Below are 17,067 nucleotides of genomic sequence, written 5' to 3' on the forward strand. Positions count from 1 at the left end.
ATATTCTTTAACTTAAATGAGTACTCTTTATTTATAATCGGCATCACGTGCTATAAAACAGCTGATCAGAATATCTTATCATTGAGAAATGTGAAGATAAAAATTACCTTCTTAATATACATGTTAATATTTATACGCGTAATTATAATGTAAAATAAATATTTATGTAAAATTAAATGAAAATGAAATCGATATGATCAAGAATATAAAAATTAACTTTGAGGTTATTTCATTTTCGAAGAAATCTTAAAATTATCTCTGCAAATTGAAGTTACGAGGCATCATTTTTCAAGATTAATTCAGGAAGATGACTATTCTTTGTAAATTTCTTGCAACCAATATTATTCGTCATAAATCCATTTATTTTTCTACTCCTATAAGGCAAAAATGTGTACATACAATTTGGACCTCGTCGAAAAATGTATCAAAAAAACCATGTACCTTAATTGGTTTACGATATCAAACAACAAAAGTTTTAAAAACAGATGTTCGAAATGCTCCTACAAATGTGATATTAAAAACAAAAAAAGAATCAGATCTTAAAAAATTGATTATATTGGCTGCACCTGAAAAATGGAGGTTATTAAGTGCTATTGCTTTTTTAATAGTATCATCTACTGTAACGATGGCAGTTCCTTTTTGTCTAGGAAAAGTAATTGATATTATTTATAATGTGAATGTAGACAAAATGACAGAAAAATTAAATCAATTATGTATTGTTTTATTTGGAGTATTTATGATTGGTGCTATAAGTAATTTTTCTCGTATTTATCTAATGTCAACTGCAGGCCATAGAATTACATACACTTTAAGGAAAAAAGCATACGCAGCAATCCTCAGTCAAGAGACAGCAATGTTTGATACGAAGAGTACAGGAGAACTTGTCGGAAGATTAACGGGTAAGCTTTGTACATATACTCTATTGTTTAATCATTTACCTTTATCTTTTTTCTTTTATTATATATATTATAGTATATAGAAAATTCATATTAGAAATTTGAATGTAACACATATCATATTTATAGGAGATGCTCAATTAGTAAGTTATGCTGTTACTAGCAATGTATCTGATGGCTTAAGATCTTTAATTATGACAACAAGTGGAATATCAATGATGTTTTATATATCACCGCAGTTAGCTCTTGTCGGTTTGTCAGTAGTACCTATAGTCGCTGGTATAGCTATCATTAATGGACGTTACTTGAAAAAAATCTCAAGAAATGTACAAGATAGTTTGGCAGTATTAAATACGGAGGCAGAAGAAAGAATTAGTAACATAAGAATTGTCAAAGCTTATGCACAAGAGATTCAAGAAGTTAAAAGATATAGTTCTAAATTACAAGACGTTCTTAAATTATGTTATAAAGAAAGTTTATATAGAGGGATATTTTTTGGTATGACAGGTTTATCTGGAAATGTAATTATATTATCTGCACTCTATTATGGTGGAGTTATGGTATCTGATTCAACTATAACAATTGGAAATTTGAGTGCTTTTCTATTATATGCTGCATACGTAGGAATATCACTGAATGGATTATCTTCATTTTACAGTGAATTGAACAAAGCTTTGGGCGCAAGTTCACATTTATTTGAATTAATTGACAGAAAACCAAAGATACCCATTAAAGGTGGTAAAATATTGGAGAACGAATTGACCGGTGATATTATGTTTCAAAATGTTAATTTTTCCTATCCTACAAGACAAAATTCGCTCATTCTTCGTGATTTTAATTTACATATACCAAAACATTCAATAACTGCTATTGTTGGTTCCTCTGGCTCTGGAAAATCTACAGTAGCTATGTTATTATTAAGACTTTATGATCCATGTAAAGGAAGTATATTATTGGATGATCATGATCTCAAAGAGCTCGATCCAATTTGGGTAAAATCACAAATTGGTGTGGTTCCTCAAGAACCTATTCTCTTTAGTGGTACTATAAAGGAAAATATTCTTTATGGCACAGAAAATGTAACAGAACATGAAATAGAAGAAATTTCAAAGAAAGCACACGTTTTAGAATTTACAAATAAAATGAAAGATGGTTTAAATACTATCGTTGGAGAAAAAGGCATTACACTTAGCGGAGGTCAAAGACAGAGAATTGCCATTGCAAGAGCTTTAGTAAAGGTAGGTACAAGCATTTTAAATTACTTTAAATTTGTACATGAATATATCGTATATAATTTTGAATAATATTTTTAATATATTTGTTCAGAAACCTAAAATTTTAATTTTTGACGAAGCAACTAGTGCATTAGATGCAGAAAGTGAACGTTTTGTTCAAGAAGCATTAGAACATGCTACTCATGGGAAAACAGTACTTACTATAGCTCATAGACTTAGTACAATAAAAAATGCTGACAAAATTGTGGTAATAGATCAAGGAGAAGTTGTAGAAATAGGAACATATAGTACCTTAATGAGTTTGGAACAGGGTTACTTTAAAAACTTGGTAAAACATCAAGCTTTTACATAAATTAAATTAAATTAACATGTAGATTTTTTAAATACAATTTTTTTTGTATACTGTACATTCGTGTATATTTAGTATATTATTAAAAAAGAATAATAATAATAAAAAAATATATGTAGTTATGAACTAAATGATAAGTGTTTGTTTATTTTTATTCAGAGGGAAGCATGAACTTTAGAAAAATATATGTTATTTACTTTTATGCACATTGGATGAATAAATAATATAAACTTTCTATAAAAATATTATATGACTTATATTTTACATAATAAGAATAATCAATTAACAATAAAGTATGTGGAATATTATAATAAATTAAGATGATATATATATATATATATATTTAATGCTTTTTTAAGACTTTTAGTAATAGGGGTAGGATGTAAGAATGAATTATGAAATCAATGTAAAGATGTATAATACCATGTATTATTTTTTCTTACATACAGTAATCTATATATCTAAAATTTTTGCTGGTTCCCAAGCCTTAAATATAATGCATGTAGTATTATACAGAACAATATGATTGAAGTCATTTTGATAAAAACATAGACTGGTTTTAATATGTCTTTAATCTATAAGGCAGATGTTATAAATAATTCCATTTTGGTAATAATCCTCATGTATTTTGCTATAAAACAATATACACAGCTAATTTAAGTTATTCATGTTCTTATAATAATATTATTCTATATAACCTTTAAATTAATATGCCATAATATGATATAATTACTGTATAATTTATCATCTTGTTAGTTTTGCATTTTGGATCAAAGTTCAGTGTACATATATATGTCATTCAAAGATTTGGTTAAATCGGTATATATGTACTGAACTTACTTTCAAAGTTAACTATATTCTTATATAAATTTTGAAATCCATCTTTTCTTCATTAAAAGCATAGCAAGACATGGAGAGAGAGAGAGCAATGCTATCTTTTTAGTTACAAGAAAAATGCTTGTCATTGCTATACTTTTTATCTCATAGCAAACACGCATAATAGAGACATTCACTCATTGACGATAATCTAAAGTCATATTGGAATTTATATTTTAATCATCATCTATTATTTTTATAGTTCAAATATTTGTATCTCAGTCAACTTTTATCAAAGTCGGTCTTACAATGGAATTGTTGGATAGCTTTTCAAAATAATGCGAATTAAACGCTTCCAAATATCATTATTTTGAAAAGTTCTATGTGTTTGTTTCTCTATATAAGACAACCTTGAAGTCAGCTTTACGATCAAGGCTTGTATTAAAAAGATTTTATAAAGGCTACAGTCATATTTTTAGCTAATTGTATGACTTAATCACAATTGGCTTATACGAGTAATCGTATATATTGATTTTCTTCAACTATTAATAAGCCTTTACTTTTGTATTACAACAGTCATACATATTAGAAAGAAATACAACTCTAACCTAAGCAAATATATATCAACAGTATTTATATAAATCTACATTGAAATTTTTACAAAGTGCATTGAAATATATATATGGATACCAATCCCTGATCATAAAACAAACTTTTAATATTATAATGTTTTAGGAAAAGGCAGTGTTTTGTTATTTTTAAGACTTTCCAAATTTATTTTTTATACACTTTTGCATAAATATCAGAATTTAATCAAATATATTACAAATGCAATTAATAAAGCAGTAAATATCTTTAATTAATATATTCGAAAATAAAGTATTGGAAAATAATAAACCGTCAGAAAGTTAAACAAAATTAAAAAAAAAAAAAAAAGCAGTCATAATAAATCAGAAATAATACTATATCAATACCAAGGATACTGTAAAGATTTTTTTCTTTTTTTCGTGTGCACGTTTATTGTTCGCATAAATTTCTGCTTTAATGGTTGTAGTTAAAATAGAAATGATTTGTGAAAAAACCAATATTTATTTTATACATTCTACATTAACTTTTGGCTAGCTCTATTGTTTCCTGCTCCATTGGTTCACCTTGAAACATTGATAATGATTCATCATCATCTACATCCATCAATTCCATTGAATCACATTCGTTTTTACACACAGTACTATCTACTATCAAAGAGTCATTTTCTTTTACTTTACAAGTAGATTTTGTCTTATTACCTTCAATGTCTTCTAAATCATGATTCTTGTTAGAAATTAATTTTTCTTTTATTGTTGATTGACAATTAGTATTTGATGCATCATTTTTTACTTCTTCTATCTCCACAGGTGTTGTTGACAGATCATGTACTTTTCTTAATTTAGGTTCAGAATCTTTAGGTTCTTCTATAATAGGAATTGGGTCAGGTACTATGGATTTCATAACTTTGCTGTCATCTTCTAAAGCTTCCACTATTGTAACACCACTCTTTTCAGTATTAGAATTATTAATATTTTCAGCGATATCACTGCTTTTTGAATCTGGATCTTCGATAATCGGTTTTACATCTTCTGTTGTTAATTCTGTAGCATCAATATTTTGTTTCGCGTGCTCAGTATCTAAAATTTCATTAGTAGAAGTATCCATTGGGATATCTTCAGAATCTTCTATGTTTTGTAACATTCCTGAAACCATAGTATTACTTGTCATTAACGAGGTATTCGTACATTCTTCAGAAGTGGCTGTAACATCTGTCTCCAATTCATATGATTTTACAGATGTACATCTTATCTCTTCTGAATTGTCAACGGAAGAAGAATTTTCAATACTTTTATTTTCTAAAGTTAATACTTTTCTACCATCTATGCTCTGTATATTCCTGTGAACATTTTCTTGTGCGTCTGAAATATCAGATTCTGAATTTAATTTTTCATCCTCTTTGTCGATATCCGTTTTTGTAATATTTTCTTCTTCCGTGTTTGGAACTGTAGTGTTATCTGTGGTTATAATTGTCTTCAATTCAGAGCTTGTTTTTAATTCTTCCTCCGTATCCATAACTAATGTACCACTGTTTATTTTATCTTTTACTTTAGAATCATCTAAACAAAATTTGGGTATTTTCGAGTCGCCCAATGAAAAGTCCTTAGCTTGAAAAGTTGTTTGTAATTTTTTTGTAGAATCTGTTACATCACTATCCTCACCTTCTAAATCTAAACTTGGTTGTGAACTCGTATCTTCGTTCATAATAGCCTCTGGTATATCATTAACAATACCTGAGGCTTCAGTAGTTATTGTAGATAAGTTTTGCATACCTGGAGTAACAGTTGAATCCTGTGGCTGAACTTGAGAGGTTAGATTTGTGACGGATGAAAATTCAGAGGAAGTTTCAATGAAATTAGATACCACACCCTCTGATCTCGAGGAGGATAAAGTATCCTTTTCTTGATTCTCATCCGTTCCAAATACACTTTTGACTACTGTTGCCGATGGAATAACGGTTTGCAATAGAGATGTTTCATTTTCCACAGTATGTACACTTATGGTTACGGTGGAAGTACAATCTTTTTCCCAATATTCCATTTCAACATCTTGAGGTGGTTGTGTTACAGGTGCAGCCTCATCTACAGAGCCATTGACCATACTATCTCCATTTTCACTGCGTCGTGCTATTGGGCCAGGTTCTCTCGTAGATACTACCAATATGTTTTTCTCAATAGCACGCATGAACTTGTCTACACGATTATACTCTTTCCTAGGTGCAGTTAAAAGCTCACAGATTCGTTGAACGGTAAATGGTGCATTAGCAAAGGATTCTAGTCGTTCCAGAAGATTGCTTTTCATTGTGTCATAATTAAAGTGTTCAACGTTAGGACAAGGTGCAAGTTCCAAAGTTGGACAGCTTTCGTAGAAATCTGTCATTACACGAGTTAATTTTTCTCTAAAAAGTGTTTTTATCATTGACCACTGATAAACCGGATCACCTGTTTTGGCGACCCAACAAAGATAGTCTTCCAATTCTCGCGGTATCTCAGTTGGTCGCATTTTCTGAAATTCGTCGAGAGCCTGTAATACCTCCTCCAAATTTTCCATCTTCCTCGCCTACTACACCCCTCCACCTCCTCCGTTTAACCAACAATCGAAATCAAGAATTTGCGTAAATTACTTCCTGAAACCTTCTGTGAAACTTCTTACGAGAAACAACGAAAAACGCAAACACACCGGATGCAAAACAGCAACAATGAAGGGGAGGACGGAGTAATCACAGGAATACCAACTTATTAAGAACAAATGTTACTAGCGTTTCTCCTAACCAAGTATTTCGATTTATTCAAAATAATTACGTAATCGTTATTACGACTACTGATTGGATATTTTTGTATTCGTCAACGAAAATTTTCAAAGATGTAATTGCGCGCGCGCGCGATCTTTCTTTCTAATTATTCATAATTTAAAAATTTAATGAATAATAAACTGGTAATCTATCCTCGTGAATATTCATCTTTCAAAATATATTTATAAAACTAATTTTTATTTAATACTTAATGAATACTATTCTATCGATTAATTTTTTTTACTTCTATTTTAATAAAATCAATAATGTACGTTACGCGCAAAATGTGCATTCTATTATCCTCACATGATCGATCTATTTTTAGTAGAGGTATAAACCGTTTTATTTTTAAACTTGTATGATTATATACATGAATAAATTGGAAATGAAACATTTTTGATTACACATGCAACTTATATTTCAAATTGTATAGATTTAAAAATTTCTGTCATCACAGCGTTGTTGTTATTATTATTATTATTATTATTATTATTATTATTATTATTATTGCATTATATACTTATTATAATATTTTTAGTTCATATAATCAGGGTAAAAGATTTTGTACACTTTATTGAGATATTCTTAATATAAGTTTTGACAGTATATTAAATAGCAATAAAAGAGTAATACATTATATATTAGTAAAAGTGCACAACATATAGATATATAAATATAGTACGTATCATCTACAATCACATATGACACAATATTTTAGTAATGCAGAAATTGATTTGATATTTTTGTGATTTTGTAAGATCATTTATATATGTGTATATATTTATATGTATGTATATAAATATTTATAACGATATAATATTGTTATTTATAATATTTATAATTTTCTGTCATAAGTTATCCTTTAAGTACTCACTTAGTGTACAACAATAATCTTATAATTGCGCGTTCGAAAGTCATAGAGGTCCCATTCGTATTTCAGTCTTGACGCATATGGATCACATCTATGGTTCACGGTTACTATGATCTTTCTTTACTACAATGATCCACAACGTTGTCTATGTCTCTTTCAAACACACAATAATTATCTGTTGTTGCAATTTATTGAATAACTTATACAAAATCGAAGTATAACTTCTTGTATTTTGTGATACTTTTTAAATGTAATAGAATACAATTTGTTGAAGATTTAATTATGACAAATTTAAAACTTATTTTTTCAATTGGTACTGCAAGACTCTACAAAATTACATAGATATTCAACATTTCAATTACATTTCATAATGGAAGAACAATTAACATTAATTAATTATATAAGTATATTTAAATATAAAAAATCTCTTGTAATCAAAAAGAAGTAACAATAATTAAATAAAAATATAAGTTATAATAGAATTTAAATAGTCTATATGATTATATTCTAATGCTACTGCATTAATTTTTTGTACCAAATAAATAAAATTTAAATAACAAAATATTAACTCGGGGCACAAAATTTTTATTGCACGTAATAATGTGCATAATTTTCTTAGAGATTAAGCGTGTAATAATCTATTTAATATGTATACATATTGCATCATGGAAAAGATCATAGTAACAACAAAATTGCATATAAGTTAATTCAATATCATTGAAAACTTATTTTTAATGATCATGTAAATTCACCCTAGACAGATCTTAGTTAATTACAACTATCCAATAAATTTGTTATTAATAATGAATTTATGAATTTATGGAATTAAGCATTAAACCACATAAAATTACTTTATATTTTTGTTTCCTTTCTTTTTTTTTTTTTTTGAATATTTAAACATCCACAACCATTTTTTTATGAATGTCTGTATTACCAACAACCTAGAAAAATAATTTCGTTGGTAATATGAATAAGAAATGTTGATTTTAGATATAAATGTAATTTCTTACCGAACAAAATTCTTCGAAGCTGATCTTGCCATCTTCATCTTTATCAGCAAATAATATTGTTTTATCAACAATTTGCTGTAATTGTGTATCTTTTAAGTTATTGCCTACCATCATTTTCAATACTTGAAATAATTCTCCATTACTTATAAAGCCATCGTTATCCATGTCATAAATTCTGAATGCGAATCGTAATTTACTTTCTTTGTCACCCTGTAGAATTATATGTGTATATACATATATACATATACACACCCAAGGCGATATCAAAGAATAAACTATACATAATTAATGCATTTCATAACATAAATTTAACAAATGCTAACCTTAACGCTAAATTGTGAAACACCATGAATAAATTCTTTGAAATCTACTTCACCATTGCCATCAGCATCAAAAATATCGATGACACGTTGAACTAAAGGGTTTTGTTGTAATTCAGGTAAGGACATGAATTCATCGATACTAAGTGCACCACTGTTGTCCAAATCTAGCTTCCGAAAACGTTTTCCCAATCTTCTAATTTCATCCACATCAACTAAGTCATCAAGCATATTTCATAAGAATATTATTAATTCAATATTTTCTACCATATTCAAATAAATTTATATATTGGATACAAGTAACTATCAATCATAATTAAATGCATATATGATTCCAAAATGAAATATGTGATTTGCATTCTGACATTTGTACTAAATTTTATTTAAATGAATATTTACAATAATGCAAGTTATTTCTAAAAAAAGAAAATGTAATATTTAATAAAATAAATTATATGTCATATTAATAATTAAAACTTATTTATTTTCAATTGTAAAAGCAAAGCATTAATATTAGAACATTAACATAAAACATAAACATTAATATTAAAATTTAATTATTGACTTACAGTTAGAGCACAATTCCATAGGCAGAGAACTTTCGTTACCCTATAAAAATACGTAATTCAAGTTTAATGGGTATATGTATTTAAGGTGCAATGAAATATTATGCAAATATATATATCATAATGGTATTTTTATAAGTATTATATTCTTTTCTCTATAAAGTTGAAATTCAAGAAGTTCATATAGAAAAATGATAAATATATTTATAAATTTGTATATAGTAAATCAATCGTGAATAATATATTAATATAGAGTATATTTAATTACCATTGTGAATTTATAATGTTATTAATTTATTTTGTAAATATTAGTACAGGAATTAAAGTTGATTATTAACAGCAGGTTAAACTGTCTGGCAAACGACCAAAACTAGCTAAAAGCATAAAATAAAAAGTATAGATAGTGATGTATCAAGATTTTGTTCCATTTACTAAATATAAGGATATGAAACGCACTCTGGTAGGAAAGAAACGAAGAAACTTTTCATTAAGAAAGAAGAACAATTTTCAATTAACAAAATAAAATACATAAAAATAATTAAAATTTAAATAACTGAATATTCATTGTTTTTATCTTATTTTAAATTTACGCGCTTTCGTGCATCGTACCTTCAGAAGAGTTATCTGATTGGTTGAAACTTTCAGAGGTTTGATTGTTGCATATTTACAGACGTCTGATTGGTTAAGGATTTAAAACCTCTGTCTATTCGGAAGTATACAATTTAGATCAAGAGATCTATAAAAATTGAGATTTAAATACTATTTTCCTTTTTTAAAATAAATTTTCATTCGAAATGAAACTATCATTTTAAATGAAATAGAAAGTAATGCATTAAAATGCAAGCAGTGTAAAAAATATTTTACTCATTTTCATTGGTTTAAATTGGATAGATGACGCATCCTGTAACTGATGTTCTACTTGCGCTCGTTGAACTTTCGTTATATATTTTTATATATATATAGTATATTAAAAATCTACAGAGAGCAGCTGTGTAGGAAACTCGCAGCATATTCCTTCTCTATTGAATCTTAATACTAAGGAAGAAAAAATGGAAAAGAAAATTATAATTTATTGAATTTCTAAAAATTATTTATAAAACTTTTTAATATTCGAATATTTTACGTGTTCGAAACAGGGTATATTTTATGCACATATTAATATATATATATACATACATATAGTTTAAGTTTCAACGCGACTTATGATTAATCAAAAAAGTATCTGTGTAAATAGTGACAAGCTGATAGTGAACTGCATTTGTGATAGTGATAAAAAGTTCACGTGAATGGAATTCATTACTGTCATGTAGTACAATGACGTATAAACGTCAGGGATATATAAAGTACTTACTTTTTTTTGACTATTATCATGGGATCCAGATTAAGGTAATTCAAAGAATTTTATTATTTACATTATTCTATTATTAAATAATAATCTAGTATCATAAATAAGAATTTAATCATTTATAATAATGCATACACGAATAAATAGTATATATATATACTATATATATATATATCGTTTATACTTTCTATAACTAATATTTTTTATCAAAAAATCTAACTTTAAAAAGCTTATATTATTTTTACTTATATGCAATTAGACTAAGTGTTACAGATCAAATTTTATTTAAAAATGGATAAATTGTGTCATCATACCAGATATTCTACAGACAGATGGTAGAAATAAATTTATTGATATCGACATTATTTAACTAATATCTTCATTTTTAGTTGTACTATTTATTTGACTATTATATGTATTAAAAATATAGAATCATAAGTCAAAGCGAACTTTGTTGAATATTTATTTATATGTATTTTTCAATCATCTTTCTTTAATCTTAATGTTATATTATATATAGCATTTGTTATGTTTTCAGGGAGGACGTTAAGCAGTTATTTGAATGTTTTTGTGAAATTGCTGCACCTGTTAGCAACAAACAAGCTTGGATTCTACAAAAATATCCAAGTTCTTTTTCAGATGAAGAGATCTTGAAGTCAGTCCCTAAATTTGCGTATCCCTGTGAAATAGAAAAGTAATGTATAAATACATATATATGTATACAATGTTTCTGTGTTTGTGACATATCAATTATTTAAAAAAAAATATATTTTTTAATATTAATTCTCTATGTTAACTGCTATTATTATATTGTTCTTAGTTTACTGGTGCAGCACTTCTCATTTGTGCTTACTAGTATAGATTCAAAGTGGACCTTTGGTTTTTGTCGGCATGATCCAAAAACAGAGACCGCATTAGTGGTCTTAAGTGCATTGCCATGGCATGAAACATTTTATAAGTTAGTATTTTATCTATATTTAGACGAAAAACAAAATATATATATGTATTATGTGTTATCATGTAATCATTTTATTTGTTCTTTAAATAGTTTTAAATATAACGTGTTTTTCTCTTATATATTTAGATTATTAAATCATATTGCATCTTTAACAAATAATGGAAGTGGGGAAGATCTTTGTAAATTTCTTGAAAAGGTACACAGCTGCGGTGTTCCAATACCTGGGAATTCAATATCTATACCAATACCAAGTCTTAATTCTGTAAGTTATACAAACTTATAATTTTCATATTAATTGATAATAATTTTCAATTTATATTTTATATAAAATTCTTAAAATGATTATTATAAAAAGTTGAAATTCAAAATCTTCGTACATTTATTTTTAGAATTTTGTTTGCCAAAGTCCTAAACAATTTCAATTACCTAGTATTCCAGAAAATGTGAGTAATTATATGTACATATTTTATTAATATAAATTAGAAAAATAGTTATAAAGCATACATATAGTGAAGAAGCCATATTACTTTTTATATTTTATATATGTTTGCAGAGAAATTTGACAGAATATTACAGTGCTGTAGATGCTCATAATATGATGGTAGTTTTCGCGTCTATGTTATATGAAAGACGTATTATTTTTACTTCCAAACGTCTATCAAGGCTAAGTGCATGTGTACAAGCATGCAATGCTTTAATTTATCCAATGATTTGGCAGCACATATATATCCCAGTACTTCCATTATCTTTAATGGATTATTTATTAGCACCAATGCCATTTCTGATAGGTGTACCTGCTCCAACACTTCAGGTAATTATTATTTCATTATATTTTTAATTCATATCAAAAAAGGTTTCAATAAAAATATTTTATAATTTTTTGATTTTAGAGAGTTCATAAAAGTGATTTAGGTGAAGTAGTTATTTTAGATGCTGATAATAACACCATTGAGTCTCCTTTTCAAGATTTGGAATCTTTACCTCAAGATGTAGTATGTATAAATACTTATTTATGCATTTCAAATAATAAATCTACTTAAAGGAACTATAGTTCATTTTTAAAAATAAATAAAAAGTATTTTTACTTCAGGTAACAAATTTAAAAAAAGCATTGCGTAATAGACCTGCCTTACTCGGGGATGGAGTATCAAGAGCATTTTTACGAGCATTAGTACAACTGACTGCAGGATATAGAGAAGCATTAACTTTACAACAAGGAGAGCGTATCACGTTTGATCAAAATGCATTTGTAGAAAGTAGACCATCTTCCATGCAACCTTTTCTACGAAAAATGTTAGAACTTCAAATTTTTCAACAAGTATGTGTAACTTGTAAGTTTTTTACTAACAAATTTCCAAATGCTGGATCATAACAATTTTCAAAATTATTTGTATATCTTAATGTATTAATTGTATAACAAGGTATTGATTAAAAAACAAAAATATACATTTTTTATAATATACTTTTTTTTAGTAACTTTAGTGTTATAAAGAAATCAATATTGGAACAATAGAATATTATGTATGTTTTAGTTTATAGAAGAGAGATTAAATATGCTCAATTCAGGACTTGGATTCTCAGATGAATTTGAGATGGAAGCATGCAGTTATTCAGTCAAATCTAGCAATAAATTTATGCAACAATATAGAGAATGGACTTACACCATGCGAAAGGAAAGCTCAGCATTTTTCCGTAGCGTGAAGGATAAAGTAAGTCGTTTGAAAAACAAATTGTTATAATTTGTTTTTTGTTATTCTATTAATTGATAAGTAAATATTCCAATAAAATTTACTTAATCGTAGGCAAATCCAGCCGTAAAATATGCAGTTAAATCTGTAAGTTTAAATAATTTGTACATAGAATTATATTTAATGATAGAAGTAGTAGTAAAAATAATCATTTACAAACATTTGTTTAAATTTCTAGTTTTAATTTTGCATTAAAATGAAATATAGTCAAAATAAAAAGTATTTCCTTAATAATTAATTACAGGTTAAAGATAGAGGGAAAGATATGAAAACTGCATATAAAGGATTGAAGTGGAAGGGTGTGTTATTTATTTATTTCTTGTTCTATCTGCATGAATATATATATCTTTATTAAATAATTATTAAAAAATATTTTGATATAGGACGATCAAATAGAAGCGAGAATAGTATGAGATTTCATCAACCAAGATCTGCGCCTAGTTCGCCTACACTAGACAGAAATCCTATTGGATTTACAGCACCACCTAAGTCTCCCAATGGATTTACTGCTACAACTAGTTATAGAAAGGAATTACGTTTACGTAATAGCAATTTTACAGATCCGAGGTAAAAATTATATTTTTTCAGTAATACGATAATACTATTTATATAATAGATCAATAATTATATAATAAAAATATGTAATATTTTACGAAAATATTATATTATGTACTTTTAATAAAAATGTGTGTTTTATTTATCCTAACAGAAAACAATACTCACCATTAAGTCCAAGTTCTCCTGATGAATCGGAACCACCACCAGAACGTATAAATATAGATCTTATGCATGAACTTCGCGATGTAATATATCCAAATACACCACCTGTGGATAGAACTGTAAGTAATTTATTTAATATTATTTTGTTTTGTCTAATGAAAACTTTTTGAGAAGTTATAAAACTTTAAAAAACTTCTTGTTTCCACGATTTAATTGAACTATAAAGTTTAACATAGACATATATATTCACTATCACTTTGAGCATATTTAATGAAAAATAACACAGGTAATAGCATGATGCATGTATATAACATTATATGTCAATTATTTTACTTCCACAATTTATTTATTTTTGTCTTCTTTTTAAATAAAAATTAAAGTATAAATTAAATAAATCTATGATTATACATTTTTTGTAATAATTCTTGTGCTTTTGTGTGAATGTTAAATGTTTATATATATTTGTTATTTATTCGTTTGCAAATTTATTGTGCTATTGTGATGTATTACATGTTATCATTTTATGTAAGCAATACATTTTTCATAAAAATAAAATCAGCATAAAGCTATCACAAAAAATGAATAAAAATGAATAAAAAAATCATTACACTAATGTTCATAAAAATGCGTATTTGTGTAACGTGAATCTATCTCAATTATTCCTTTACATGATCTTCAAAATTTGTATTTTATGTTTTTGCAAAAATGCGTGCTATTACTGAGAGCTACATGAAGACACATTTTTGAAACACATTATAATTCAATGCATGCAATAGCATGAAATCTTGTAAATGTATATATATATTTATATATATGAAAGAAATGAGAATTATGCGAATATTTATTTTATTTGTATATTTAATTTCATTTAATATATATTTTAATTCATTACAAATAAACGTGTCTCATGCACCACCTTTCAGTTGAAGCCAGTGCGCAGTTTAGACAGCTTGAGATCTGCATGGAGTGGGCATTCACGACATGGCCCTCTACCTCGTACTATTGTCAGAAACACTCATGAAATATCCCCTCCAAAAATTACTTCATCTTGCATCCAATCAACATCCACCATGAATGATACAATTGATCAATGTAATTCTTCAATGGAAGCATTACAGATAAATATGAACAAACCTTTTAATAATGATACATTGTTTGATAAATCAAATAAAATTACTTCTGAAACAGATTCAGAAGCATGTCACATGCATAGTTCATCCTCTGTACATGGATTATCTGCACAATCTAATTTTTTACGTGATTTGCATACATGTAACGAATGGATTACTCCTGCTATTAATGTTCCTCATTATTTACAAAATGACATTAAACAGCAAAAATCGCAATCTAAAGTTCATTCACAGAATCTTACTAAAATCGATTATAAAAGTATTTTTACAAATATCGATTCAGTGTTGAAAAAACAAAATGACAATATAAGTGATAATTGTATTTTAACTACTAATTCTTTTCAAGAAACTGAGGATGATCCTTTTGATACAAGCAAAGTGTTTATTCCTTCCTATTTACAAAAACCACTGTTTCATTCCACAAATCCATCTTTATCTACTAATTCTGACATACCAATCCATCCTGTAAGTACTACATCCTGTTCTGCACAAGCTAAGGTAAACATCATAGTTCATTGTTGCTACTATTTATATTTATATTTTTCTTCGTTAAGTTCAAACGTAGTACTTACGTTTTATGTTAAAGTTATACGATATATTATATGTGAAATTTTTGTAAAATCCAAATTTTCATTGTTAGTATTTTTACAAATTATTATGCAAGAATTAAAATGTATATAGATACATTGCATTATTGTCTTACGTGGTTGATGTACAAGAGTATATCACTGAAAATATTTGTGTTTCTGTAATGTATATTTATTTCTTTTTTACTTTTTTATTCTTACTTTTTGTTACAGAGTTCACCAGAAGTGCCAGATTTAATCAGATTAGATTCTACGAATAGCAACGATGATTTTGATCCATTACTCTCTAAATCTTCAGTATTTTCTAATACAAAACAAATGACACAATCCTTACATATTCCAGAAATGGGTGAAGGTCTAAGTAACCCTTTATATCCGTATTTTCAACCCTTACACAGTGGAAAAGATGTACAACATTCGCATAAACCTTCTGATAGTGTTGGTGATTTGGATCTATTGCAAGCATATGGTTTAGATTTTGATAAATTTAGTGTAACTAATGGTGCATCGCCAACAAAAAGTTCAGTAGTATCTACACAAAATGCACCTGGAAACAGTATTAAAAATATGGATAATGCTTTTAGCTTATCGCTCGGCACATCTACAGTTAAATCACAAAATAATTGGACAAAATTTGAATAGATAAAAAAGATTAGAATTCGCATATCATAATTGTATATATCTATATATATATATCTGTTTTTGTTATTTATCACTATATATCTGCAGCATAATTTGTATATTTTCTTTTGGAGAGATAATTGAATGCAAATGTTCATAATAATATTATATTAGAACATGTGGAATATTGTTACTTTCATTGATAGGAAGTGTATCGTTCCTATCCTGATGCACAATTATGAATTTAATATATCTATTTATATGAAAAATTTCTTGTAATCTAATTGTTTAGAAAAATGCTTATTTGTACATAACTACAAAATTTTATTATTATTATTTTTTCTGTTATCTACAATTAAATCATTTTTAATATGTATATAATTCGTTCTCATAAATAACCCTCAAGAGTTTTAATCTAAAAGTATTATAAATAAAATCAGCTCAGGGAAACAAGCATTGTAAGCAAGGCAGATTCACATACATCAGTTTAAAGTTTGAATTTTATACGATAATTAAAAA

The 17,067-nt window shown here is 26.9% G+C and overlaps 4 protein-coding genes across 7 annotated transcripts; 2 read left to right on the forward strand and 2 right to left on the reverse strand.

Moving 5' to 3' along the window:
- The first annotated feature begins 163 nt into the window (after window positions 1-163).
- On the forward strand, window positions 164-2,657 carry LOC122525215 (ATP-binding cassette sub-family B member 10, mitochondrial). The gene is made up of 3 exons (XM_043647902.1): window positions 164-899; window positions 1,026-2,134; window positions 2,223-2,657. Exons 1-3 carry the CDS (start codon window positions 308-310, stop codon window positions 2,481-2,483), a joined length of 1,962 nt encoding a protein of 653 aa, XP_043503837.1. The 5' UTR covers window positions 164-307; the 3' UTR covers window positions 2,484-2,657.
- Window positions 2,658-2,887: 230 nt separating this feature from the next.
- On the reverse strand, window positions 2,888-6,780 carry LOC122525216 (serine/threonine-protein phosphatase 4 regulatory subunit 2-like). Of its 2 annotated transcripts, XM_043647904.1 has the most exons (2): window positions 4,583-6,780; window positions 2,888-3,111 (listed from the first exon to the last, which is right to left on the reverse strand). In XM_043647904.1, the coding sequence occupies exons 1-2, from the start codon at window positions 6,429-6,431 to the stop codon at window positions 3,056-3,058; spliced, it is 1,905 nt and encodes a 634-aa protein (XP_043503839.1). In that variant the 5' UTR covers window positions 6,432-6,780; the 3' UTR covers window positions 2,888-3,055. The 2 variants fall into 2 exon arrangements, with proteins under 2 accessions (XP_043503839.1, XP_043503838.1); XM_043647903.1 differs by lacking the exon at window positions 2,888-3,111 and having other exon boundaries at window positions 4,366-6,771.
- A 472-nt stretch (window positions 6,781-7,252) lies between these two features.
- On the reverse strand, window positions 7,253-9,823 carry LOC122525217 (calcineurin subunit B type 2). Its single transcript, XM_043647905.1, has 5 exons — window positions 9,708-9,823; window positions 9,443-9,482; window positions 8,877-9,088; window positions 8,554-8,763; window positions 7,253-8,484 (listed from the first exon to the last, which is right to left on the reverse strand). The coding sequence occupies exons 1-5, from the start codon at window positions 9,708-9,710 to the stop codon at window positions 8,437-8,439; spliced, it is 513 nt and encodes a 170-aa protein (XP_043503840.1). The 5' UTR covers window positions 9,711-9,823; the 3' UTR covers window positions 7,253-8,436.
- A 579-nt stretch (window positions 9,824-10,402) lies between these two features.
- On the forward strand, window positions 10,403-16,728 carry LOC122524688 (DENN domain-containing protein 1A). Of its 3 annotated transcripts, XM_043647072.1 has the most exons (15): window positions 10,403-10,825; window positions 11,323-11,478; window positions 11,605-11,742; window positions 11,869-12,004; window positions 12,132-12,185; window positions 12,296-12,553; window positions 12,633-12,734; window positions 12,833-13,060; window positions 13,275-13,451; window positions 13,545-13,577; window positions 13,735-13,789; window positions 13,874-14,057; window positions 14,200-14,329; window positions 15,134-15,838; window positions 16,141-16,728. In XM_043647072.1, the coding sequence occupies exons 1-15, from the start codon at window positions 10,809-10,811 to the stop codon at window positions 16,567-16,569; spliced, it is 2,802 nt and encodes a 933-aa protein (XP_043503007.1). In that variant the 5' UTR covers window positions 10,403-10,808; the 3' UTR covers window positions 16,570-16,728. The 3 variants fall into 3 exon arrangements, with proteins under 3 accessions (XP_043503007.1, XP_043503005.1, XP_043503006.1); XM_043647070.1 differs by lacking the exon at window positions 15,134-15,838; XM_043647071.1 differs by lacking the exons at window positions 12,132-12,185; window positions 15,134-15,838.
- The last annotated feature ends 339 nt before the right edge of the window (window positions 16,729-17,067 follow it).

Source organism: Polistes fuscatus, unplaced genomic scaffold (genome assembly GCF_010416935.1).
Source record: "Polistes fuscatus isolate 324 unplaced genomic scaffold, CU_Pfus_HIC Scaffold8, whole genome shotgun sequence".
Classification (NCBI taxonomy): domain Eukaryota; kingdom Metazoa; phylum Arthropoda; class Insecta; order Hymenoptera; family Vespidae; genus Polistes; species Polistes fuscatus.